Below are 26191 nucleotides of genomic sequence, written 5' to 3'. Positions count from 1 at the left end.
TGAGTGACATGATTACTGTATTCATGGGTATATAATAATATGTGTCAGTTAAGTTGTTTTCATGACCAATATTATTGCTATGAGCAATTCCAACCACACATGTCAAATCCTCAGTGTTAAGTGTAAAATGGTTGTTACACTTTCTGCGAGTCTGCTATGATCAATATAATGTATTCTCAAGTCTTTCTGATCCGATCACAACATATTATGTGTTCACCCTCTTAATGTAGCTGTCTAAACCAGTGTCTGTCATGTCTTCTCCCAGCAGGCAGTGAAGTAGGATGACTGGGAAGAACCTGACCAGCAACGTGACCAACAAAAATGACCCGCGGTCCCTCAACTCTCGTGTCTTTATCGGCAACCTCAACACTGCTGTCGTCACCAAGGGCGACATCGAGGCCATCTTCGCCAAGTATGGAAAGATCGTCGGCTGCTCACTCCACAAGGGTTTTGCCTTCGTCCAGTATGTCAGCACGAGGAACGCCCGTGCCGCCGTGACTGGGGAGAATACCAGGGTCATCGCTGGACAATCACTAGGTAATATAAATTCTTGGGTGTGTATATTGGTGGTATATATTGGCTGGAGACTAGACAAGTTTAATTTAAGTTGTGAAAATAGGACTTGTGATTGTGAATTGATTTGGGCTCCTCTGCTGTGAGACTTGACTTGCTCGTGACTTGACTGAAGACTCTACAGGGTCTACATGACTCAAGACTTTTTTCTTATTTAAAAAACCATCACCAGCCTTGGGAACCAAACAGCTGAGATGCAAATTCACATCTGCACAATGCTGGGTGAACGCATTTTTCTTACTGATACACATATTGGCTAGTGGCACTGGCAACACAATCAAAATCTCAGTTGTTGAACAAAACTGTACACTGTAATAGAAATAACCTGTCAGGAGACTAAGAAAGTATCAAGGTGAGGATGACGAGACTGAGGAGACAGTGAGTGGAGGGAATAGACGACAATATGTGGAAGGAATCAGTGGTGGACAGTAATGTAGTACAGTGCATTTACTTTAGTAGGCTACTGTACTTAAGTACATGTTTTCAGTGTCTGTACTTTTGTATTTTTGGATACTTAAGACTGTGACTCACACAATTATATTTCAGGGACAAATTTCAAGGACGACTCCACTACATTTCTAGACTAGGAAGTGAAAAGTACCTTATTAACCACAAAGACCTATAAACCAAGTCCTATTTCAGATATAGTGAAAATAGTCAGCTCACAATGTGTCACAATGTGATGCATTGTGAGCTTGTAGATCGGCTATTTTCACTATAATTTATATTCTTTGAATCTTTGGGGAAAATGTCAAATTTTTAATACATCAATGCAAGCTTGTACAATTTACAAGTACAATTTTGACTGAGCAACTTTCACTTGTAGTCGGGTAATCTTTGTCCACTACTGGAAGGAATAGACGAGACAGGTGAGCAGAGGCGGATAAATTAAAAGCAATAGGCACATTCCATGAGCTGGACTCAAACGGGGCGGTCAGCTGCAGATCCCTGTAAATCTTTCTTATATTACTTATTGATCAGTTCTCTGCCTCCTCTGTAGAAAATACAAGTCCTCTCTCTCTGGCCTACGCTCTCATTAAATATGAATAAGAGTCCTGCAGGGTCACATCTGAAATTCTCACCATTCCATTTTCATGCATTTTGGGCTCCGGCCATTCTGTAAGGCTTTAGCAAAGCTGCAAGGCTGAGCCATGTCCACGGCACTGTGCTATATAATTAGGGGGCTTGAGGGCCATCATTGTAGGGACTGCATGATTGATATCCATTTTGTGCACCTGGGGGGCGAAACCACGGGTGGAATTGTACTGGAAGTCAAGTGAATTGACAGTTCTGGGACCTCTCTCATTGTGTTAGTGCTGTCTCTCCATTTTGTGCCCAGAATGCTCAGACATTTTCAGCAAAGAATGTTTGAAAGGAGGCTCTTTCCAATAGAATAATCTACAGTTGATACACTGTGTGGTTATTTCTCACTGTTGCAGCTTCCCGCTACAGTATTATCCCATTGGTAGTAGCTTGCTGCTCTTAGGCTTTACTTCAAGAGTGACTAGTCAGGAGAAAAATCACCCCTGTGTGAAGTGAGGGGCACTCTTATCATCGTACATCACCCATTCATTGTCAATTTGTGTAGGACAAAAATTGCTGATTTGTTCGTCTACATATGACGTAGTCATAGATTCTCCATTCATTGTCAATGGGAATTTTATGTTTGTGTAAGACAAAAATCTACACCATAGCTGAATAAAAATAATCATGTGCTTTCATTGGCCTGTGTGTGTGTGTGTGTGTGTGTGTGTGTGTGTGTGTGTGTGTGTGTGTGTGTGTGTGTGTGTGTGTGTGTGCGTGCGTGCGTGCGTGCGTGTCAGTATGAATAAACAAAAGTCCTATTTATGTAGATTTTATGTAGACTGGTGGTAGATTGAGTGAGCGGGTCCATCACACCCTCCCCTATGAAACCAGCCTTCATAATAAACCAAACAAGTAATAATCAGAACTATCTATATATGCTCTGAATCTGTGTCTTATCTGTCCTCCGCATAGCTTTCAGGCTTCAGTGTGAGGTTGGTCGGATCAGCATGTGAAAATGGTGGGAATGGCATCGGACATACAGTATCTAGGTGTCTGCCTGTCTGTGCCCAGATATGCCCAAATATGGATCCGTCTGATGTCATGTTGATGACATGAGTGTGAAACCATAAAAGTGAAGGTCGAAGAGCTGATTGAGGTGTATAGTAGCTAGCTAGTGCCTGTTGAGTTACAGATCAGCAACAAGTGGTTATCGGTGTCATGTCATTTCAGGCATGTGGTTTTTACTGTAAGCACAGAATGTGCACTCAAACAAAAGATGCAGCAGTGATGGCCAACATTCAGCAAGCAGACATCGATCCATCAGGCGTTTTTAAATATGTTCTCATACGAGTTCGCAGTAAAGAGGAAGACGACTCGGAGATAGATGTCGTACGAGGATATGCCTGGGCAGAATATCACGCTGACATCTATGAGAAGGTGTCAGCGGAGCTGGAGAGAGGGGGACTACTGGACTGTGAGTGTGTTGGTGGAGGGAGGATCCGTCATGAGGCGCAGGGAAAGAAGATTCATGTCTATGGCTACTCTGTGGGATTTGGAAGAGCAAATCATGCAGTGTCTACGGAGAAACTGAAGGCCCGGTATCCAGACTATGAGGTGACGTGGGATAATGAAGGATACTGACCGTCATTATACTTTACCATCCTCTATTGACCTCTTTTAAAGTGTCACCATTTGCCTCATGAGTCAAGATCAAAACTGATAGCCAGTGTGACTAGGTTAGCACTGCTAATGATTTTTTGTTGTCATTTTGTTTGTCTCTTTGGCTGATGATATCGATAATATGTTAAAGTAAAACTAGAAAATACTGTGTGCCGGCTCGAGTAGCTCGCCAAGTGCATTATGGTATTGAGCGAATAAGATGTAACCCACCCTCCCTCGGTCTTCCTATTGGTTGACCCGCATGATGTCACAACGGGCACTGGCAGACTATAAAACAGAAATAAAGAGCTTGAGTACCAAGCCCACTATAAAGAGGAAAGATACAGGTGGGTAGACAATGTTGTGTCTTGTGGGAGAAATGGGAAAGAGCTTTTATTTGGTTGGAAGCTATAGTACACTACAACAGCCAAGTTGGTGTTTTCTCAACTTTGCACTGAAACTTGATGCTCAATCAGAACATGTCAGTGTTGCTGGTGTCATGTGAATTGGTCGGAAAACGAGTGCGGGGGAGACACCGGAGAATCAGTTAAGCAGTGCTGCCTGACTTGTGTTCAGTTGAGTGTGAGGACGATGATGATAAGATGGCCAGAACCACCGGTTCCAAAAAGGCATGCATTCCATAACACAAATACTATAGGCAGTATAGGGCATACTAGCTAGGCCTAGGTAGGGCATTGATCACGCTATGAAATAATGTTGACCACAGATAGTGTACATCAGGCTAATATAAATGTGCCACCATTGCGTCCTTCTTTTCTGCTAGCATCACCATCCTCCAGCACCCATCCTCAACGATCTCGTGACTAGGAAGCAGATTAAGAGGAGAGGGGGTGTATGACAAAGAGGTAGTTGGCAGCAGAAGAGTAAATAGGATGCAGGTGCATTTCACAAAGGTGCCTTAAAAATATAATCAACGTGTTGGACCAGAATAACTATAGCGGGGCCACAGTCAGTTGTCCTTGATTATACACAGGTCTGATGCTGCCAACCTACAGGTTGAAGTATGTCATGACAGGTATACACAGGACATAGCCGACAGTTTCTGAGTATTATATTATATATTATATAATTCCTGTGCCAAACGGTACCACAGCCAGAACAGGCTGGAGCTATGATGCCATACAGTATACTGTATAGGCTACGTAACAAGTGTCTCTGTGTCCCACTAGGCAAGTCCCAAAAGAGACACCACACTTAAGCGCCCAAATCAAACAAATTCAGACTAAACCCAATGCTAAACGTTATCCTATTCTGTAACTTACCATACTGTAGCTCGCCTAATACTGTAACTTTGCTCAACATATAGTCCTAGCAAACAATTGCAGTTCTAGGGCTATATAATTATGCCACCCCTTACCCCTACACTTAGTTGCCATTTTTTACTAGTTTGAAAAACATTAAAATAGATCTACACGTTGTGAGCTTGTAGATCGACTATATGAACTATTTTTAAAAGGTTTTTCATCACATCCGTGTGAAGTGAGCGGCGCTCTTATCATCATACATCATCATGACGTAAAATAGACACCATGGTGTAAAATTGTCCATTCATTGTCAATGGGAATGTAATGTTTGTGTAGGACAAAGTTTGTGAACATACACTAAAAGCTGGACATAGGAGGGGCTGGCGCCTGGCGCAAGGGTGCAAGATATAGCCCCGGCCCCCTACTATAAGAACTGCATCCACATTCCACAGCAAACTATAATAGACCATATATTAATATAACACTATGCAAGCTGGGCAAGGAACAGCCAGGTACAGTGTCAATGCCAGGAAAACAAAAGTGTCAATGCACATGTAAAAGTGCCTACAGGAAATAAAGCTTTTCCACTAACTAAGCTGCCTAAATATACTGACCTATATAACACCACCCTAGTCTTCATGTGGCTTTATAGGGCCGGTACTTGTGTACCAAAGCCCAATTTCCATGACCAGTGAACCAGTAACTTTCCCAAAGCATGCTCCCAAGCTTGGCTTTAACCAAGTATGCCATAACAAAGATTTCAGACAAATCCCACAGGCAAGACACTGCTAAAAACACAGGTACCTTACTGTATCTCCAGTCAGCAATAAAGACAAACTGGCTGTTGCACACAAATAATGAACATGTACCCTGCATGCAGGGTACATGTTGGAAAAAACTCTAGCTAAAAACAATAGCTGGAAACCAAACAAAGTCTTTCCCTAACACAACTCTCCTAAACAGAAAACAATTACCGTAAATGTCAAAATAAGGTAGAGGTTAAACGTAAAAGCAAAAGCTAAATTGTGCTTTCCAGAAACCTTTACCAAACAATAGCCACAGGCCACAAACAAAAGCCTCTGATTGAAATGTGATGATGATGATCAGACCAAATGAAATCAACTTGTGTCCGCCACATGGCCTGCACGTCTAATGACCAGGGCACCAGGCAGGAAGGCAATATTATAATAAAAGCTCTAGGCCAAATTACACAGTACACGAATGCTTGGAGAGAAACACCAGGTTATAAGAAATCTATGATTAAAAAAATCACATGTATAATGGTGACAAACGGTGCCAAAACAAACATTAAATTCTCTTTATTGTTAATGGCATTTAATGTTTGTGTTAGGGACAAGACGATGTAAATCCCTTCATTGTCAATGGCAATTGACAATGTGTTTACTTTGTTTTTATTCCTTTTCAGGTTATTACAGATAAGCCTTTCAGTCAAAACAGTTCAATTGTTTTTGTACCCTGCCCCCCTCCCCAGTCCAGAAACAGCAAACATAGATCCAAAGATAGAGTATATATACACATAAAAATGGATATAGACAATAAGATAGCACACACAATTCACAGAAGACATGTGTGCATGCGTGCCGTGTACCATTGGGGCAGTGGACCAGGGGCCCTCAGGGGCCCTTCAGGGAAATTGGACCGCACGGTACTGTGTTTGACGCCCTGAAAAGGGCTCCTGGGGCCCTTCATTGGCCATTGATTTTGTTAAATTTAGGTAAGAAATATGATAAAAACACGGAAAAACACAAAAATGTCGCGCACACGCGCCCTATGAGGGCCCTGCAAACATTACCGGACCAGGGGCCCTCAGGGTTAATCCATCCCTGATGATCATGTGCGTGCAGACAGGTGTATCCTATCCCATCAGGCCTGCTGGACCCTCCCACCTCCACCCACCCAGTTGCCTGTGAAATGTGAAACGAAAGGGAGAGAGAGCCTATTTCACCCACGCAATAACCAGAAGTACCTAAACCCAAACAAGCTGAACGATGTGTCGCAAAACAACACATTTACTCAGCGCAATTACCCTGGCAATGCGGAACATAGTGCTTTCACAAAACACAAATGGCAGACATAGTGGGAGGGCCATCACAATATAGCCTACACACTCTACTACCGGGTTAGAATATATATTTAGACAGTAATTTAATCACATTTTACTAATTGTAATTTAAATAATTACAGTAGACTATAATTTATTACAAATTAAGGAGGGTAATCTGAAACTGATTACATGCATGCCTGTCCAGAGTCAGACACACGCAAGCACGCACACAAGCATTCACACGCGCACACACAGTGAAAGAACTGGTGGTGCCAAGCTGGGTGACACTCTGTCTGGAACTCCCACTACCATCAAAACTCTGCCCTTGCCGTTCCCATACCTTATCTTTTAAACATAAGCCTTCTATTTAATTACATTGTATGCCAAAATGTCAGAAGTACTGCATGCCACCACAGGTGAGGAGGCTTGTGAATGCATGGAATTTCCTTTTTAAGGACCTAAGACATTCATGATTTATTAGATATATGCAGTGGAGAGTGACAGGAATGAGCCGGGATAGAGCAGGTACGACACGCGCCAAAGGTCACAAGATGATATTGTCACCTGTAAAGTCACAAGAACATGGCACTGGTCTGGTCTTAACCTGCTGAGCAATCAGGATGCCCCATGCTTGTAAATGTTATTGCAGAGAGATACGGTACTAACACACCGGCTATTACTGGATTGCTGCCACAACTTTAAATAGCTCAAGCAAATAGATGTGACACTCCATCATAATGGTGGTCGGGATGAGACAGGATCTATTTGGGTCCTGATGAAGATCTCAGACAGTGATGATGAACAGTGGGGGTACAGGTTTCAGGGCCCATTTGACAATGTCAGCACACTTTTCCGCTTCTGTTATTATTACACAGGCAGATAAATTAGACTTGAACTTATTTTAATTGCTGAATGGTATGCATGATTATGTGTCTGCGTTGTAGTCTCTCTCCACTTGTTATTACCTAGGACAGGGGTAGGCAACCTTTATTATCAAAAGAGCCATTTTTGGCCCCAAAAGGTATTACAATTCTATCTGGAGCCGCAAAAATATGTTTGCTTTAATAAAGCAAACTTTATTTGTGTATACAGTATACTGGTATACAAGTATACCAGTAAGCCAGCATGCAGCATTGGTGGTGAAAACAAACAAAGATGTCTTGGCATTCATACATTTCTTATTTTTATCTTGTGTATAGGCAACATTGTTTTGCAATATAAAAATGAAAGAATAACTTTATGCATACTACAATAATAAATTATGATTGAAATGTAAACAATAAAATAAAATAAAGGAAAAGAAAACCTCTTATTCCTTTTCATACTTCTTTGCCCTAGCAACTGGGAGCCACGGGAGAGGGCCTAAGAGCCACATGCGGCTCTAGAGCAGCAGGTTGCCTACCCCTGACCTAGGAGTAGCCTGGCTAATAAGCCAGACCATCAATTTGGCAAAAAGAATGCCTGCCCTGTTGTGTGATATTAGTCTGGCTTATTAGCCAGGCTAACCTACTGTAGGAGTACTGACTGACTGATGGAGTATGAGTGCCTCCCTGTGGGGATAAATAGTTACTGCACATTATAATAGATAAATAGCCCGCTGGAGGGAAGACCTTCTGTCTAGTCCCACAGGGGATATTCAGTTTCAGCTACACCCACACATTCATACACCGATGGCGGCGGAAACCATGCAAGGCACCAACTTGCACATCAGGAGCAATTAGGGGTTCAGTGTCTTGCTCAAGGACACTTCGACACTAACTCTGTGGGAGACCGGGTTCGAGCTGGCAACCTTGCGGTTACCATCCGCCCACTCTACCCCTGAGCTACCCCTGAGCCACATTATTACTAGTAATGTGCACAATGCACATACTACACAACTATGGTTAATGTATACAGACTAACATCAGTGGACATGATTTGAGGCTGAACACTTGTACAGTGTCAGCCAACCTACACAGTGAGAATATGGGTTAATATCAATCTAATGTCAATCTACAGAATATAATTAGCAAGATACAAGAATGAGAGCTGGTTTGTGTATTCCTTTTGTGTACTGTCTTGTTTTACTTTGCAATTCAATAAATATATATTAAATAAATAAGAAAGGAAGAAATCCAATAGTATTGTAAAGTCCACTTTCTTTCAGGGGTAGACTGTTGTTCCTACGTTGGAATCATGAAATAATCGGCTTTTCATTCATATTTTCTGGGCTCCTAACTAGTAGCTAACTAGTGAGAGCAGGATCTGTCTCAGCATGACCCATGGCTGTATATGGACTCATTAGCAGTTGTAGAAATCAAACCTGTATCCACATTTTCCACAGTCTGAAGCATCAAGATCAAGTGTTCTGTGAGCATAATAGATTTGTATTGCGTTTCAAATGGAAGTGCTTTTGAATTGAAAGTTTGACTAGGCTATTTCCACTGAGTTATAGGCTCTCTCAGTTTTGCCTTCACTGCTCATGGAGTCTTGTCTATTGTTTCTGTCCACCTGAATGAACACTAGGTGGTGCTGCTGCATCACAGCAAATGCAGGAACAGAATATCACTGAACAGAACAACTGTCTGTCGGTCTGTGTTTGCAAACTTTGCATAGCACTGACCCTGAAACATGACTGTCAATGTCATAATTGCGAACGCAGTGAGCCACTTACTATGAGACCCTGCTGCTCATGTCTGTCTGTGTGTCTGTGTGTGTGTCTGTCTGTCCCGCTGTGACACCACCCGCCCGCCACCAGAGGGCGCAGCTGTAGCACACACACACACACACACACACACACACACACACACACACACACACACACACACACACACACACACACACACACACACACACACACACACACACACACAGGGCGCAGCTGTAGCACGCACACACACACACACACACACACACACACACACACACACAACCACACACACACGAGCTGCGTTCGCTTCCCGCGTTTGCGCGTCTTACTTGTAGTCATGACAAGTACGAGCGTCATGTGAACCGTGGCTAGTGTTTGCATAATTAGCATTGATTAACATTACACGTGGTGTGCACTGTCTCTCGTCGTTATCGCTGACGACAATGCCACATTTTGTTTGGTGACAGGCTGACAGCTCACAGGTCACAGCTTCCCTGGTCCAGTGCTTATGAGTGAGAGACTCGCTAACACGCTGGACCTGGGCGGGCTACTGTAGATCTATGTTATTAGAAAAGCTTGCAGGTGGACCGTGGCGTGGATTAGCCCATTTTGCATTGAAAGATGCTGGTTATTATGGGGCAGAGCCATAGAGTAAGACACTGGGCAGGGGTGGTGACTGCCTGGTGAGGGACTGAGTCTGAGGGCTTTTTATTTCTTTCTTTTTTTAATGGGGCTACAATAACGTTTGCCTTGCCGATATAAGCACCAAACATCTTATTTCACACTTTCTTCACAATAGGCTGCCGCTACTGAAAAGTCAGGAGACAGTAAAAAACTGCTTCTTTATCTGTAGGCTACGAGTCTTTCTGTTGCAGTTTATCGCGGGGAACAAAATAAGCTGGAAGACAGAGTCGCCGCACGCCGGTCAGGCTACAGTGAACAGCTGTGCACTGAGTCAACGTAATTTAGATATAACAATTAGCCTACACTACAATTAAGGCTTTTCTTATCCGCAGGCGCAGCACAAATAAGACTGTAGCCCATCAACTTTCAATTTAAAGGAGGTCAAAATATTCCATTTTGGTTTATATAAAGGAGAAAGCATAACATTGCCTCGATCAGACTGTGGGAATTAACTAATGAATTAAGTATTCGGTTAAGTGTGAGGGCGAGAGTATAGCAGCCATACACCATGGTCCATGACATTCTAAAAGTTGGCTAATTATCACAATTATCCCCCCCCCCCCACTGACTGTAAACCTTAATCAATATATTAGTCATGAAAAAACCAAAGCTGATGCGACAGCTCCCCCTGGAGTAGTTGAACAGATGGTACAGTCTGTGTGTGTAGATTAGAAGTACACCGGCTGTCTATTTTTGGCAGAGAATAGGCAGCAAGAGAAAAGTCGACACGCGAGCGCGGCATCAGCAGATTCAGCACCCCACCGTGTGTCTCTCGTCAGTCATGGCCACGTACAAAGGCAGGCGCCGCAATCAGAGATGTAAGTATGAGACGTCAATCATCATCCGCTTCGTTACCAATAGTTTAGGTAATTAGTGTTGTATGTGCTATATTAAAATAATTAAATAAATTATGCTCGTTTTGATAAAGCCGATGGGTGCAGGGGTGATGTTAGATGAGATCTCTCATGTTTGCCTTCGGATTCATATTGCTAATCTAAATTTATTTCCAGATTCATCTTTTGATTACTCTTTTTGACTATTATTATTATTATGGACATTAAATATATTATTTATTTTAGTTTCCCCTCAACATCGTTCTGTTTTATATCTGTTTTTTTTTTATCCAAAAATCGAATTAGTAGTGTAATAAGGCTATATGGATTTATGTCGATTAAAGTGTTGGTGCATTAATGGTTCACCCTTTGTTTCATATTAAGTTATTGCTTTTTATTGATAAATAGAAGTTTCTGAAGAAGAATTTGTTTTCAGCATAAAACTGATAAAAGAGAACGATCGAGAGCAGAGAGGAAGGACATCACTACTTTATCAATCAGGCCTAAGACAAACTCATGACATTTGGACCAGTCTATTTGTGCAGTTCAGTGTGCACAGTGCACTGAGATAATTATGTAGCTGTTGTCCCACCTCCTGTGCTCCACTTCTGAATTCAGGTTGTCCTCTTTTCTTTTCTTTTTTTTTAGTTTTATTATAGAAATTATTTCAATTGATTAAATAGAATGCTTGGGGACACACCAGCTTGCCCTGAAAATTGTATGGGAAAGACAGTCTGAAGGAACAATCTTGTGCAGGAGAGGCAAGATATGTATGTGTATGATTATGGGATCATGGCACAAGCCAATTTGCTCTAGATGAGTAGCACCTGCTACTGTAAATGCTTAAATTGTAGTAATTTAATTTCTACTGTACTTACTTGTACTAGCTACATACTGCTTAACAGTCCGCATCTTCGAAGAATAGGCTTTGGAAGGATAGTTTCTGAGATTAATGTTTATAATAACCACTTAAGCCCTAATGGTATTTATTTTTGCTAGCCCCCAGCTTTTAGTTACCATCCACAAACTTTGTCTTAAACAAACATTAAATTCCCATTGAAAATTAATGGAGAATTTTACGTCATAGCGTCTGAGCAAATAGACATAAGTGTCTATTTTACGTCATGATGATGTACAATGATAAGAGCGCCCATCACTTCACACGGGTGTGATTTTTAACAACTCATAATATCACAGGAAATATATTTTTATGAATAGCAAAAATAGCAGATCTACAAATCACAATTCACAATTCAGGCATTTAGCAGACGCTCTTAATCCAGAGCGATTTACAGTAAGCAAGAACAACACATCATAAGCAAACTAAGAAACTAACATCCGTCTAACAGTAGAATATCTATCAATAAAACTATGAGTATACACTATAGAGTGCTATGTCTACATAATATGCTATCTAAGTTGCATACGTTTAGCCTTTGTATACACCTGTAAGGTCGTTGAGGCTATAGTGTAAGTGGAGTCTGAAGAGGTTAGTTTTCAGACACAGTGGACGATTGGGAGTGAGTCTGCATGTTCAGATTGCAATGGGACGTTCATTACGGTACATAGTTTTGGAGCAAGGAGGGAGAATAGTCTGGGACGTGTGGAGCGCTGGTTGGCTGGTTGAAGACCAAGCGTGCTGCGGCATTCTGGATCAATCAGAAAGGCTTAAGTGCACATGCCGGTAGGCCAGTAAGGAGAGAGTTACTTACAATAGTCAAGTTATGTTTTGAGATGACTGATATCTGGATAATGAGCTGGGCTGACTCCTGGGTGAGGAAGGGTCTAATCCTTCGAATCACAACATGTTGCATCACATTCACAATGCGTTGTGAGCTTGTAGATCAGTGTTTCGTTTGATATGTTTTTTGACCATTTCCACCAATAGTGGCATGCCCAAAACTGGAACACCATGTTAAAAGTGGTTAAATGGGCTCAGCAGGGAGCCCTGCACAGTGTTCATTATCCATTCACGCTCTCGGGGTTGGAACATGGACACTGAGGAGGCTTTTACTCTGCAGCTGTGTGCCTATTTGGCCGGCTGGTAACGCAGCGGGACAACAAGTGTGTCTCAGAGGGAACTATACCCCACAGGGGTCAGACTGTTGCACGTACCCATCATGCGGTCATCATGAAACATCGCCAAAACAGAGAGGAAGGAAACAACATAACACTCCAGCAGCGATCAAAGAGACAGTCATCTTCACCCTTGGCTATATGCCAGTATGCCCATTATGATTTAATATGAACATCAAACAACACATGACAACGCTGAGACATATGGTGTTGTGATAACAGCATGCTTGAGTGCTTGAGCTTAATTGCAGTTTCAGCTGTAATGTGCTGAACACAATCAGTGAGAAATATTAGCAAACTCACATACAGTTCTCTTTAATGGAACATTGCTCAGCACGTCTAATATAATACTTTTATTAGATGCTCATGAGGTTGGGAGGGGGGGGGGGTTGCCAAATGTATGCAAGTGCCAGATAATCATTTTCCCCATTCTGGGCGGGAACCCCTTGGCTTTTGGTGTTGTAACCCTTCTGGACGGGAACCCCTTCAGGGGTTCTGTAAGTAGGATGAAAACAAATGATGCTGTTATATATAAAAAATAACTTTAGGATTTAGAAGGCATTTCTAGAATTGGCCTCAGTCCAAAATGGGTTAAAACGGTGAAGATCAAAGTACAGGGATTTCATTATAGAACGACAAGCTGTAAGACAAATGAATCATATTCATATTAACCTTAAGGTTCTCTAGCCATGATTAGACATGATTCTTTGTGTGTTTGCGTGCGTGTGTGCTGTGCTGTGCACATGCATACAATTTACAAGTAAGTGTGTGAGAGGTGAATAGGTGAATATAGTCTTTAGTTTCTGATATCTAGAAGCTGACAGGGTGGCAGCTTGTTCCTTTGTGTGAACCAGAGGTCACTCTCTTTCTCTCTCTCTCTCTCTCTCTCTCTCACACACATAGCCTATGCACGCACGCGCACACGCAGACACACACACACACACACACACACACACACACACACACGAAAACTTGTTCTCAGATCTAACAGAGAGGCCACTCATGTCCTTGAGATGAGATAAAAGCAGAAAACTGGCACAGATCCAATCTGCAGCCTCTGTCATGCTGCACATCTCTCACAAGCACACACACACACACACGTACACGCACGCACGCACGCACAGACATTGCTGTTCCTTGGAGTGGTTGCACCACTCAAAAATCTAAGAGAAGAGAGACTACTACTAATTAGCTATCACCGTGAGACTAATTACGCCTGCCAGTGAGACTAATTACAGTAAGTTACAGTAACTATCAACTGACAGTGAGACTATTTTAGCTATCACCTAGTCTCGCGTTGCAAGACTGTTGCATCTTGCAATTTTCAAATGCTTCCATCATACAGTCTGGAGCAACGGAAGAGCTGTCATGAGTAAACTAAAGCGGAAGTGGAGCCTCCTCGCCACTTCCCTTTCATCTTTACAGTCGTGCAAATGTATCCTGTTATAAATATAAATCATCTAAGCTAAGATTGTTGTTTGGCTAAGATTGTCTAAGATTGTCTAAGATTGTTGTTTAGCGAAAATGGAAAAAATAAATGAATGATAAAGATATTTTAAAATATATTTTGGAGGTGTAGTTCCAGATTGTGGAATAGTTGTTTGGTTACACGAGACTAGCTATCACCTGATAGTGAAACTAATTAGCTATCACCTGCAAGAGTGAGACTAATGAAATATTCCCTGACCAAGTAAGACTAATTCATTATCGCCAGAGAGAGTGAGAGTAATTCACATTATCAGCTGACAGTTATACTAACAAACTATCATCTGACGGTGGAGGTGAGTGAGACTAATGAGATGACTGAAGAATGAAAAAATTGGGTTTCTCAACCTCGTACAAAACATCCTGCTAATTTTACTCTGAGGAAAGTTTGTACACATTTGTACACTTTCGGAGTTACTATGTGAATGGTGCCACTTAAGCATTTGTGGGTTATGTTATGTGCCTTTCTGGGCCGCACAAATGGTAATTATTAAGAGTGGGGAAAATGACTATGACTTCACCAGCCTGGCCTATATACTGTAATAATAATATAGTCATGCACAAGTACAGCACACCAGGTGCTGTATATCGGGCATGATCTCCTTGTACACTCAATGAAGCTGCTGTTTTGGTGCAACCTATTTATTTATAATGACGTCTGCGAAAAAGTTACTTTACTTCTTATGTTCACTCGCAATGCGGCACAACATATACATTATCAATCAAACTCTTCGTGGCTATCACGTAGCAACACATTATCCTCCATCTCCCGGCATTTTCTGGACACGCAGGAATATCCATATAGTCACCCGCACGCGGGCACACACTCACGCAATGTCTTGTATACGATTTGCGTAATGACTGTAATTAATCAGCCGTACAGTATGTCCCTGTCGGGGTGGAATGACATTAATTTCGAGTGCTTTTCAGTGCTCTACTCTCTCATTAGTGACCTCAGCAGGGGACTGGAACAGAACCCACTCTACAGCACACTAACCATTCCTCACGTCCTACTGGCCGCTAATGGCCACCGTCGGAGGACACACTGTGATACTACTGTCTGTATCTATGTACCAGAGAGCCTCCACACAGATCTTGTCCATTAGAGAGACAGATCACAGATGGGTGTGTGGCGCAGCGGCGGGGTGGGCTTAAGAGCGAGAGACATGGAGAGGGAGTTGGAGAGACAAAGCAAGCGTCTATTTTGTTCTTTGTTCCATTTTCAAGCCAATAATCTCTAAACCATTCGAGCCTATCTCCTGTTTCTGCTTCACCTGCGATGCCCTCATCAGTGTCAAGCAGGGAGACACTGGGTCCCATTTCTATAGTCTTGGGTATGACCCGACACGGAGATTGAACCCCAAATCTCCCTGATTCATTGGGGAGATTCCGTCTAACCACAAGGCCACTGAGCTGGTAATAACTTGACTAATGTAACTATGAATTGACATTATGGGATTGACGGTATAGGCGGGGTGCAGGGAATTTCACACAGAATTAGTAGAATTATTATTTTTATATTTTCTTTTTGCAGACATCAACATGGCAGGAGAACCCAAACCCTACAGACCAAAGGTGGGCTCCAAGAGGCCTCTCTCTTCTCTCTACAGGTTGGTTACTTCAGTCTGATTTTATTATCCTGCTCTATTTTTCTTGCTGTACTAATTTCTATTTTACTTGAAGATCTGTTACAAACAGGCTATCTGAGTCCCTAGGGTGCAGTTTTAGATTTATACTTTAGCGTTATACTCATGCCGCTTTTAGATCTGCTACTTTTGAAAAATCATGAACATATCATTATGCAAATGTTTTAATTTATATATTTTTAAAGCGAACATTTTTAACTGAAATCTTTGCTTCTGGGGGGTCAAATACATACAGTATACATATAATTCTGGGGATCCATGACATGAAAATGTTTGAGCACCAGCTTTTCAGAGAACTGTTAGGATTTAGTAGACAATTAATGGGTTAACTTGTGTGTGAGATGCCAAGCATTAGAATACTTTTTTTTTTACTATTCCACAATCTCCTAACAGCTACTGCAGACAAATGCTTAAAAATGTAAATCGTTTCTATTTATAATCAATATCAAGACAGATACTGTTGTATAGGTATTTATGGGCAGGCGGCGAGTGTGGTCCGTGCTAGCATTATGTTCTTCTATTGCATGCTTAGTCGTGCTTGACCAGGCGCGACAGCATTAACGCAAACCTCAATAGTGAAACGTACTTATTGTTGTCTTCACAGTGGCTATGAGTTTGATTACGACTACTACAGGGATGACTTCTACACCAGGTACGTTATCTGAGGGGTGAATCGGTCAATTGAATAATTGTTTAATTGATTGACAGAAAATTGATTGAATAAAATGTTTTTATTTTTCAACTTACATTTTATTCATTTTTCATGAACAGAAATAGACAAGGACATACAGAAAGCAAAAAGACAAACAATTGAACATTACAGTATGTGTTGCCAACTCAGTAAATAAAACTAGACAAAGTGCCAATCGGCACAGGTCTCCACCAGGGCAGGTCAGGTTGTGGCCTCATGGTGGCGCTATAACAGGCTGTTGAGGAAGATTTGGGCCGGAGGTTCGTGTTGGAGGGATGCAGGTACAATGTTTTTCCATGTGTGCATACATAAGTTGTATACAGATCGATGCAGTTATAGCTAAAAACAGGAATTGGCCTGTTATAGCGCCACCGTGAGGCTGATTTTGAGGAAAAAATTGTGGCATGTCGTCCTCGGCCTAGTGAAAATGTGCGTGTATAATTTAACGGAAATTGCACACTGTGTTTGTGATTTGTGGCCTTTTTTCGAAATGGACGAATCGTGTGAGCTTTGGAAGCCAATCTTAGCCAATCAGGATGGAAGATGGGAAATGGTGCCGCTCCATGTTGATCACATGACTATGGAGATAGTGTATACCGATTTGCGTGAAATTTGGATAAAATCTGAAGGAGTAATAATAGAAAATGTGTTTTACATATGTCTGCCTCCTGGTGGCGCTATAAAGAGCAGATGTGAAAAATTCCAGGCAAAGGTTTTTCCTTGGCCTCTAGGGAGTTGGCATACAAAGTTATCCACAGATCCGTGCAGTTAGAGGTAAAAACACTTTTCGGCCAGTTATAGCGCCACCTTGAGTCTGAGTTGAAATTGTTCATGTGGCATTTCGTCCTCGGCCTAGTGGGAATGTGGGTGCACAATTTCACGGAAATCACGCACAATTCACTCCTGTGAACTTTGGAAGCCAATCTTAACCAATCAGGATGGAGTGTGAGAAATCTGAAAGACCGGTTTCGTTGAATGGCTCTAGAGAGACTGTGTACCAATTTGCGTGATGTTTGGACAAAATCTGTAGGTGTACTGTGCAAAAACTTGTTTTGCACAAAGCGGCCTCCTGGTGGCGCTATAACAGGCCGTTGTGGAAAGTTTGGGGCATCGTTGGCATCCAGGGAGTGTGTTTGCAAAATTTGGCATCGACCGGGTTAACGGTGGCCGAGATTAGCTGCTCACGGACACACGGACGGACGGACGGACACACACACGGACGGACGGACGGACGGACGGACGGACACACGGACGGACGGAGTGCAAAACATACTCTCCCCACATGCCTTCGGCCTGGTGGAGACAAACAGTAGATAAATGCTATAAGTGTAGGAGATCACACACAGACAGGATAATAATAAAATGCAAACAATATGTGAGCGTACGCGTGTACACACACACACACACACACACACACACACACACACACACACACACACACACACACACACACACACACACACACACACACACACACAATAATATTGGACAGTAAAGTACTGTATATAAAGAAGCCAGAAGCCTGCAGCCAGAAAGATTTTCATCAGATATATTCCAAGCTGTTTTGATTTAAGTTTTGGAGTGATAAAAAAGCGGGAGGTGTTTTTCCAGCAGAATTCACGGCAGGTGTTGGAACTTGAAGTTGTGTGTTGTGTTCTGCAAATATTTAACCATTGTTCACTTGCGATTTGGGCATTCAGTTCTTTCTCCCATTTCTCTTTGATGTAATCGGTTTTATGTTTTCTGGAGTCTGAAATACTTTTATATCATTTTGATACTATTCTCTTTATTGAATAAAATGTTTGGGGGGGACCGCATGTAATTCCGACATTAGTCCAACATGCGTCCGGATGTCGGACATGCGCTGCTCCCGTGCTTGCGATTATTGTTAGGTTAGGAAAACCAAGACAATTTTTTTTTATTCGTTTTGTCAGTGTGGTATCTTTTCAGCGTACGGCGGTGGACAAAGAGAAGAACAGGATATCGATGTGATGAGGTTACGAAGTGGCAGCTTTATTTTGTATTAAAAAGCAGTCCAACAGTCAAAGCAAAGACAAAGGAAATCCTTCGTGGTCCCCTGGATTAACAACACACAGTATACTCGAGCCGAAAAATGAGTTAACCGGATCCAGAACCCCCTTTCGGCCACAGCGTTTGTTTATATCCCGTGCCTAGTCCCACCCCTCCCCAACATTAAGGCAGGCGTTTCCTGACTTTTGACCAATGATAAAACTCTTTCCGGTTTGGAGAGGCGGGACTTAGGACAAAAGTCTGTGACGTTCCAGCTCAGACAATAACCTTTAGGTGATAGTAGTTATAATGAAATTAAACGTAAACTGTAAACTTATGAACATGGTTAATCATACCTTAAAAGTATATAAACATGGGAACACTTGTAGTTAGGAAATGTTACGGAACTATAAAGTAAAACTGAACACTAATGGAATATAACAGAACTGAAAGAGTGAATTAAGAACAGTTTAAACCTAGTGACGAACACTATAATTCTTATAGTCTCATAGTACCTTTTAAGAGTAAAAACCAACATGGTGACGCGAAACCCTATGTTTTTATCGTACCTTTTAACATATAAACATATAGTCTTACCCTTGTGGAATTAAACGACAAGTTAGCAAATGGCTCCGCCCGCCAGGGGACCGTGCTTCAAAGGGTTGTAAACAATGACCCTTTGTTTTCACGTGTGAAATGTAAATGCTCCCTGTCTCTTATATTTTGAGAGAGAGAGAGAGCATTTACGCTCTAGTTAAAAAATAGCTTATCTTGACTTAGTGGCATATTGATTTAGTTAGTAAGTTCACTTATAGAAATTATACGACATCAGTTATATAATCACACACAGAATTGTTGATCTAGAAACGTCAAACTTAGAAAAGGAAAGGAAATTAAATCCCAGCTAGCCTGTTTTCAAAACCGTTGCAATCCCCCTACCATGGAATTTGGAGGATTCACAGTATTGTACCTCTCAGGCCTCCTCCATAAATAAATGCAAATAATTTGTTGCAGCCCCACGAAGTATTTGATGTCAACACTACACAACAGCACAGATACCCTATACTTTCTGCACTACCCTTTTCTTACTCTGAGTTACTTGTCCCAGAGAATGTGTCCTCAGCTGCCCCCCTTTACAGAAAGGGACATTTACAGACAGTTCTGGGCATCTTTGTAATGAAATCAGTCACTTTTCCATTCACTGTAGTAGAAGGAGGTGCGGGGAAATCGCAGACATGTCCATGAGACCCGTTTCTGAATCGGCCTATAGTGGTGATTTTTCTCATTTCAAGGACCCCCAGTTTGATATGCATTAGGCCACGGATTTGTATCTCTTGACACTACATTAACACGGCACAATCCTGTGTTAATTTAACTCTGAGAGTGTAGAAATGATGGGTTCATTTGTTTCCATTTTGTACAGTCTCTCAGTTACATTTAGCTGGGGACACCGAACCCCTTCAAGGATGCAGGTTTATGTCTCAAACTGTGTGCATGATTTATGAACTCCATTCTCACATATCCGAGAGTGGAAGTGTTGTGTTCAACCTTGACAAAGTACTTGTTATGTTGTGTTCTGTGGTATTCAGAAACTCTAGTTTTTAAAGATCTTATGGTCTGCCAGGATGAGGGTGTCTGGACGGCGAACAACTGTTCCCTACACTACTACTATGTAGTCTATTGGGGGATTGTATAGGCTCTAATATTCGCTACACAGTACAGTACATTTCTATCTATCTTCTGAAAAAGACAATTAGAATGCAATTTAATAATTAGCTTATTGTGCATGTTTATAATGCATCATAGAAATGGGGTGCATAGCAAGTGTTACCAGCAAGGTAATAACTATAACTTTTTAATATTAGAAATGTCAAAATATGCCATATTTGGCTGCTTAAATTCAAACAAATTGTATTGTAAAGTTGGACATTTATCTGCCAGGATATCTCCCTTTGGATTCGTGGTCTGGGACAGAGGAATTGGGAGCCGAAGGAACGGGGGGAGCTATATACGCAAAGTAGTGTAGGTAATTGACTCGTTTGCGTCGGGACGACATGTTGAGAACAGAGTGACATCGCAAAGGGCTTCCTTTCTAAAGCAAAATCTCCAGAATAGGGAAAAATATCAGCTGTCATACACTTTTTTCCCCGCAACATTAGAACAAATTAGTTTGTTCACTTTTTTATAATTCAGAAATAGATAAACCCCAGGTAAGTTAATATTGATTGTGTTTTGGATCATCTAAGATACCTTTCCCTCCCCATGTCCCTCCAGACTCTTTGAGTACCATGGTCGCGTGGTGCCCCCGACTCGGGCAGTGATACCCGTCAAGCGCTCCCGACTTGTTGTGCCCTCCACACGCCGTGCCAAATCCTCCTTTCCCATCAGGATCTGTTCTTCCTCCTCCTCTTCCTCCTCTTCCTCTCCCAGAGCGCTCAGTGCTGGGTCCCCTGTGACAGGCCCTAAGCGTATGTTTTTCTTCTCCTGTTCGTTCATTCTTTCCATCTCTTTTTGCCTCTTTCATCTTGCTTTAAGCCATTGCCTTTTCTCAGTTAGTAGTCTGACTGATATCAAAGAATCTTACCAATGTCAACACTAGCTCTGGTCCATAGTGTTAGAAGGAGTTCTCCTCAACACTATGGGACTTTCGATTCCTTGCGCATGAACCACAGGGTGTGCAGTCTGCTTGTTTTTAGTAAAAATTTACAATTCACTTTCGCTACTCACCTTCTAACGCTATGGACCAGAGCTATGGCAATACATGTCATGTCATGTCATGTCAATACACGCCATGCCTATCCACAATAATATACCTTATCTTCTGCTTGGTCAACAATTATGTTTGCTGTTTCTTTTGTTAAGCCATATTAAGTAGTAATATACGGTATATCCCAAATTCCCAACATGCGCAGTGTATAATAAGCGCAGTGTTTTTATGCTCTTTCACCTTCATCCACATGTGCTCACAGTGAAGACGGACCAAGTTCTGACCATAAAGAAAGAGCTGTTGCAGATCAAGACCAGGATTGACTCTCTGCTGGGACGTCTGGAGAAGATAGAGAGACAACATCGCTGTGATGCTGGTGAGATGAGAGCAGGGGAGGGGTGTCGGGGTGTAGAAAACATGAAAGAGTGCATAATGGGTATGGAAAAGAAACCCATCCAATGAATAAAAGTCTTTATCTTCTTTGGAGTAGCGAAGACTGAGGTCACCGACCGTGCTGTGACACCGAGTAAAAATCTATCCCTCTCTCTTGCATGCGCGCGCACACACACACACACACGCACACGCACGCGTACGTCATCCTCTCCCTTGTTTCTTTCCTTTTTTTTCTCAGAGGTGCAAAGAAAACAGGAGGAGGCGTACGAGTGTCTCCATGGCGATGAAGCAAATCTCTCTGTGGAGGATGAAGGGGAGGGGGTGGCTGAGGTGGAGGCGGGCGAAATGACGGATGGTGGCGACGATGAGTTTGAAGATGAAGGTGCCACTGACATGGTGAATTGGCCAAGTAGCCATTTACAGCGGTGCTCTCGCTGAAGCGTGCTTGCGTGCGTGCGTGAAACGCTGTTTCTTTAACCCATTTTGACCTCAGATCAGATTCTAAAAATGTCTTCTACTGTACATCCTGACAGTTTTCTGAAAAAGCTGTTTCTATGTCAGTCGTTCTATAAATAGCAGACCTACAAGCTCGGAGCGCGCCACTTGGTGGCGCGCTATGAGCTTGTAGATCTGCTATTTTTCAATAGCTAATTAAAGCATAACATAATGCTAACACCAAAAGGGGTTCCCGCCCAGGAAAAAGAACTTTTTTAAAACTATACTTTTATGCTTTACTCAGTTATTTCGGTGCTCTACACACCCTTTATTGATTATTTGGTTCATTATTGCACCCCTAGTGACAATGAAAAGTGAATGTGTGACTCATTCCTTAATCCCCCACCCCCTCTGGTCTAAAATGAACATGCTATGACTGTACAAGATTATTTTTCGTTGTCAGGGCATCAGTCTAATGGTACAAACTCATCTTTTGTTGTTGCCTCCTGCACTTAATCCTTGTAACCAATGGTTTTGTGTCATTCTTTTACTGCAAATGTCCCAGCACAGCAGAGATCAGAATTTAAGAACTGTCACGACTGCATTTGACAAACTATGCATTCTGGATATGTAACAGCTGTTAACAAAAGGCTCGTAAATGTCACTACGCACTTAAATCCTACAGTATATCCAGGGCTGCACATAAGTGGTGCGCAGGTGCGCATGCGCGGTAAAAATTAAAAATGCGCTGTCAATCAAGCGCCGGGAAGCGCTTCTGCGTACCAACAGCTGGGGCCGCCCAGAATGATTATTATGGCCAGAATAATAGAAAATGTTGTGGCGAGAGCATTTCCCACCGACTGCCACTCAAAGTGGCTACTGGCCAATCACAGCAGTGACAGCACGTCTTGCGAGAGTGCACTGGCCATTGTGGCCAATCACAGCGCGTCCTTACTCAAACGAGGGAGGATTCCAAATCCATGCATGCTGCTTTGCTACTGGGAGAGTGGGAGGAGGAGGACAGGAGTTTAGAGTTTACCACGGAGAAAAAGTTACCTGGGCTGGCAGTATTACAGCCAAACTCTCGTCAAAATGTCCAAGAAGCAAGCGCCATTAAGTAACTATTTTGGTGTTCCAGCACCACCACCTCCAAAGAGACGCCAAACGGAACCACCAAAACGTGTTTTTGCGGAAAAGTGGTTGGATGATGTCGGCTGGCTCCAAACTAATGCTGAGCGCAGTGAGATGTGGTGCAAAATATGCCGTGAGCATCCCAATCTGGCCGATAAAAACTGCACCTTTTATACAGGGACAAAGAATTTCAGTCACCCAGCTTTTGATAAGCATGATAAAAGCAAAGAGCACGTCAACATAGTTGAAACAATTAACAAGGATCCAAGTCGCCCACTTGACAAGTGGCAGGGAAAATATAATGAAGAACAGCGTCAAGCACTGTGCAACATATTTCTGTTGGCCTTTCACAAAGCGAAACATGCACGGCCCATGAGTTCATTTGAAGAGGACATTCCACTGTTCAAGAGGCTCGGAGTTAACGTTGGAAGTGCCTATCATTCACGCGAAGGGGGGTCCCGCATCATGCAAACCATTGCACAGATAATCAGCTCAGAACTGTGTGAAAAGTTAAAAGCAGCTGAATTTTGGGGTTTGCTCTTTGACGGATCAGAAGACATCAACAAAACGGAGCAGGAGATTGTGTACATTGTGTCGGTGTCTAGCAGTGGAGAGTTTAACTCAGATTTCCTTGGATTAATTCATCTGGGGGAAAAGCGATCGGCACAGGACATCGTGGATGGACTTGTGCAGCTATTCCAGGAATGTGGTTTAGCGGATGAGTGGAAGACGAAGTTGGTCTCGGTGTGCACAGACGGGGCAGCTGTCAACGTGGGAGTATACAACGGCGTCATTCCTAAACTACGTCAGAAGGTGGTCATCGGGGATTCCCTTGTGCACATTCTGTGTACAGCACACACCCTGGAGAACTGCGCCAAATCAGCTGATCGTATGATACTGTACTGTGAGTCTTTTAATCGTTCCGTTGTCAGGCTGCTAAGCTTTTATTTGCAGAAGGGGGGTGCAAAACGAACCGCAGCACTACAGAAATTATGTGATGAGAATGGCATTGTCTGTGTAAAACTAGGAAAGTTTCACAACATTAGATGGTCTGCATGGAGACAGGGGACTCTGTTGAAAATATGGAGAATGTTGCCTGCCATTAAAATCCAACTGGCTACTAGTGATGACAGTGACCTAAAACATGTATGCACAGAGCGTTTTCACTGTTTCCTAGCCAACATGCTTGATACTGGGGAGATCTTACAGTCCCTCTCCCTCAAGTTCCAGCAAGATAGATTGTGTATTGGAGAATGCAAAGATGAGCTGATGGTAGCTGTTGGACAGCTGACACTTATGCGTGACAGTGAGGGCAAGTACAGGAAAGAGGCTGTTGCACATGCTGATGCTGACAGGGACAAGATTGGTGTACTGAATGGTCTAATTCAGGAGTTTGAAGCCAGATATGAAGCCCTCAAGGCATGTGACCAATTTCTCATTTTTGATCCTTCAACTTGGCCTCAGGAAATTAAAGACCTCCACAGTTTTGGAAATGCAACACTCAGTAGCATCCTCCAGAATTATGAGGCCAGCATGTCTGTTGACAAAGACTCCACTCTAAGAGAATGGATGCGTTTAAAGCAAGCAGGGAAACGTTTAGCAGCCTCCTCTGTGTATGACTTGGTCAAAATAGTGAAAACAAACAATCCAGAGAATTACTCCAACATTCAGAAAGTCATTGTGTTGTCCCTTACACTGCCCTTGAGCAGTGCTGCATGTGAGAGAGGATTTTCACACCTCAACATAATAAAAAACAAGTACAGATCCAGCCTGTCAGATTCTCGCCTGTCATCCCTGATGCACATCCACCTGTCTAAGATGACATCAGAGACTTTTGACCCAAAACCAGCTGTTGACTTGTGGATGCAAACAGCTGATCGCAGGCTCAACCAGGGGAAGAGTACTAGGCCTGCATCATCATCTGCCATGGTTGAAATTGAGGACAGTGATGACAGCAGTCAAGAGAGCAGTGATGATGATGATGGCCAGCTTGTAGCATAAATGTTTAGGTTGTAGCTTTAAGCAAACTGAGCTCAAAGAGCAGTCAGTGTACAGTGTTTACAGAATATTGTATAGGTTGGTGGAGGGTGTGTAGAGCCCAGGATCACATTAGATGATTGACACAGGGGTGAAAAATGGGTTACAAAATCGTGGGATAAAAAATATATATTAAAAAAAAAAAATCAGTGCCCAAAGAGCAGTCAGTTTACAGTGTTTACAGAATATTCAGTGCTCAAGTTGATTTCAAGTTGATTTCAGTGTGTTTAAAAAACAGACTTTCATGCTTAAAGAGAAAAGCAGTAATTTGATTTTTCACTTGTTTCTTTTGTTTTGCATCCAACACCCTCACACTATATTTGCACACATCCACTCACCTACACTACTGATTCTACAGACTAACACACACCATCATTTGTTAATTCATCTTTATTTATGAATAAATATAGTTTTGCTATAAGTTATTCATGCATCCCTCTTTTATCCATCCGGCGAGACGGGTCGCCGCATTTTAGGAGCACCAAGTAACTCCTCCAGGTGCTCTTCTGAGTACTAGACCAAAAAAGTTGTGTGCAGCCCTGAGTATATCATTAATTGTATGATGTTGTGAGCTTGACCCTTTTTGCTTATAATGACATGCCCAAAATAGGGACATAGTGGTCAATTACGCATTCTTAATTCTAGATACTATTCTATTAGGTATTCTATTCAGTGATCAGCAACATGTTAGATGTACTATCAAACAGAACAGAAGCACACAATTCATGTTTAGATTAGAGGAACAATTAACACAGCCCCTTTGTGAGAAACTGATGACACCTTCATAATCTTTCGTTTACTTTTTCATTTCAGATAGAGAACCACATATCGGACATAGACAACTGA

At 42.3% G+C, this 26191-nt stretch overlaps 2 protein-coding genes across 2 annotated transcripts; both read left to right on the top strand.

Moving 5' to 3' along the window:
* Positions 1-281: 281 nt before the first annotated feature.
* On the top strand, positions 282-26191 carry LOC310870458 (RNA-binding Raly-like protein; the record flags this gene model as incomplete). The annotated part of the gene is made up of 7 exons (XM_083781687.1): positions 282-537; positions 15830-15905; positions 16546-16593; positions 20917-21110; positions 21612-21725; positions 21981-22138; positions 26159-26191. 7 exons carry the CDS (start codon positions 282-284, stop codon positions 26189-26191), a joined length of 879 nt encoding a protein of 292 aa, XP_083637813.1.
* LOC310870459 (14 kDa phosphohistidine phosphatase-like) lies at positions 2857-3240 on the top strand (the record flags this gene model as incomplete). Its single annotated transcript, XM_083781688.1, has 1 exon — positions 2857-3240. One exon carries the CDS (start codon positions 2857-2859, stop codon positions 3238-3240), a length of 384 nt encoding a protein of 127 aa, XP_083637814.1.

Source organism: Protomyctophum parallelum, assembly GCF_964188405.1.
Source record: "Protomyctophum parallelum genome assembly, chromosome: 14".
Lineage (NCBI taxonomy): Eukaryota > Metazoa > Chordata > Actinopteri > Myctophiformes > Myctophidae > Protomyctophum > Protomyctophum parallelum.
The sequence above is the reverse complement of the archived record's forward strand: the minus strand, read 5'-3'. Positions and strand labels throughout refer to the sequence as shown.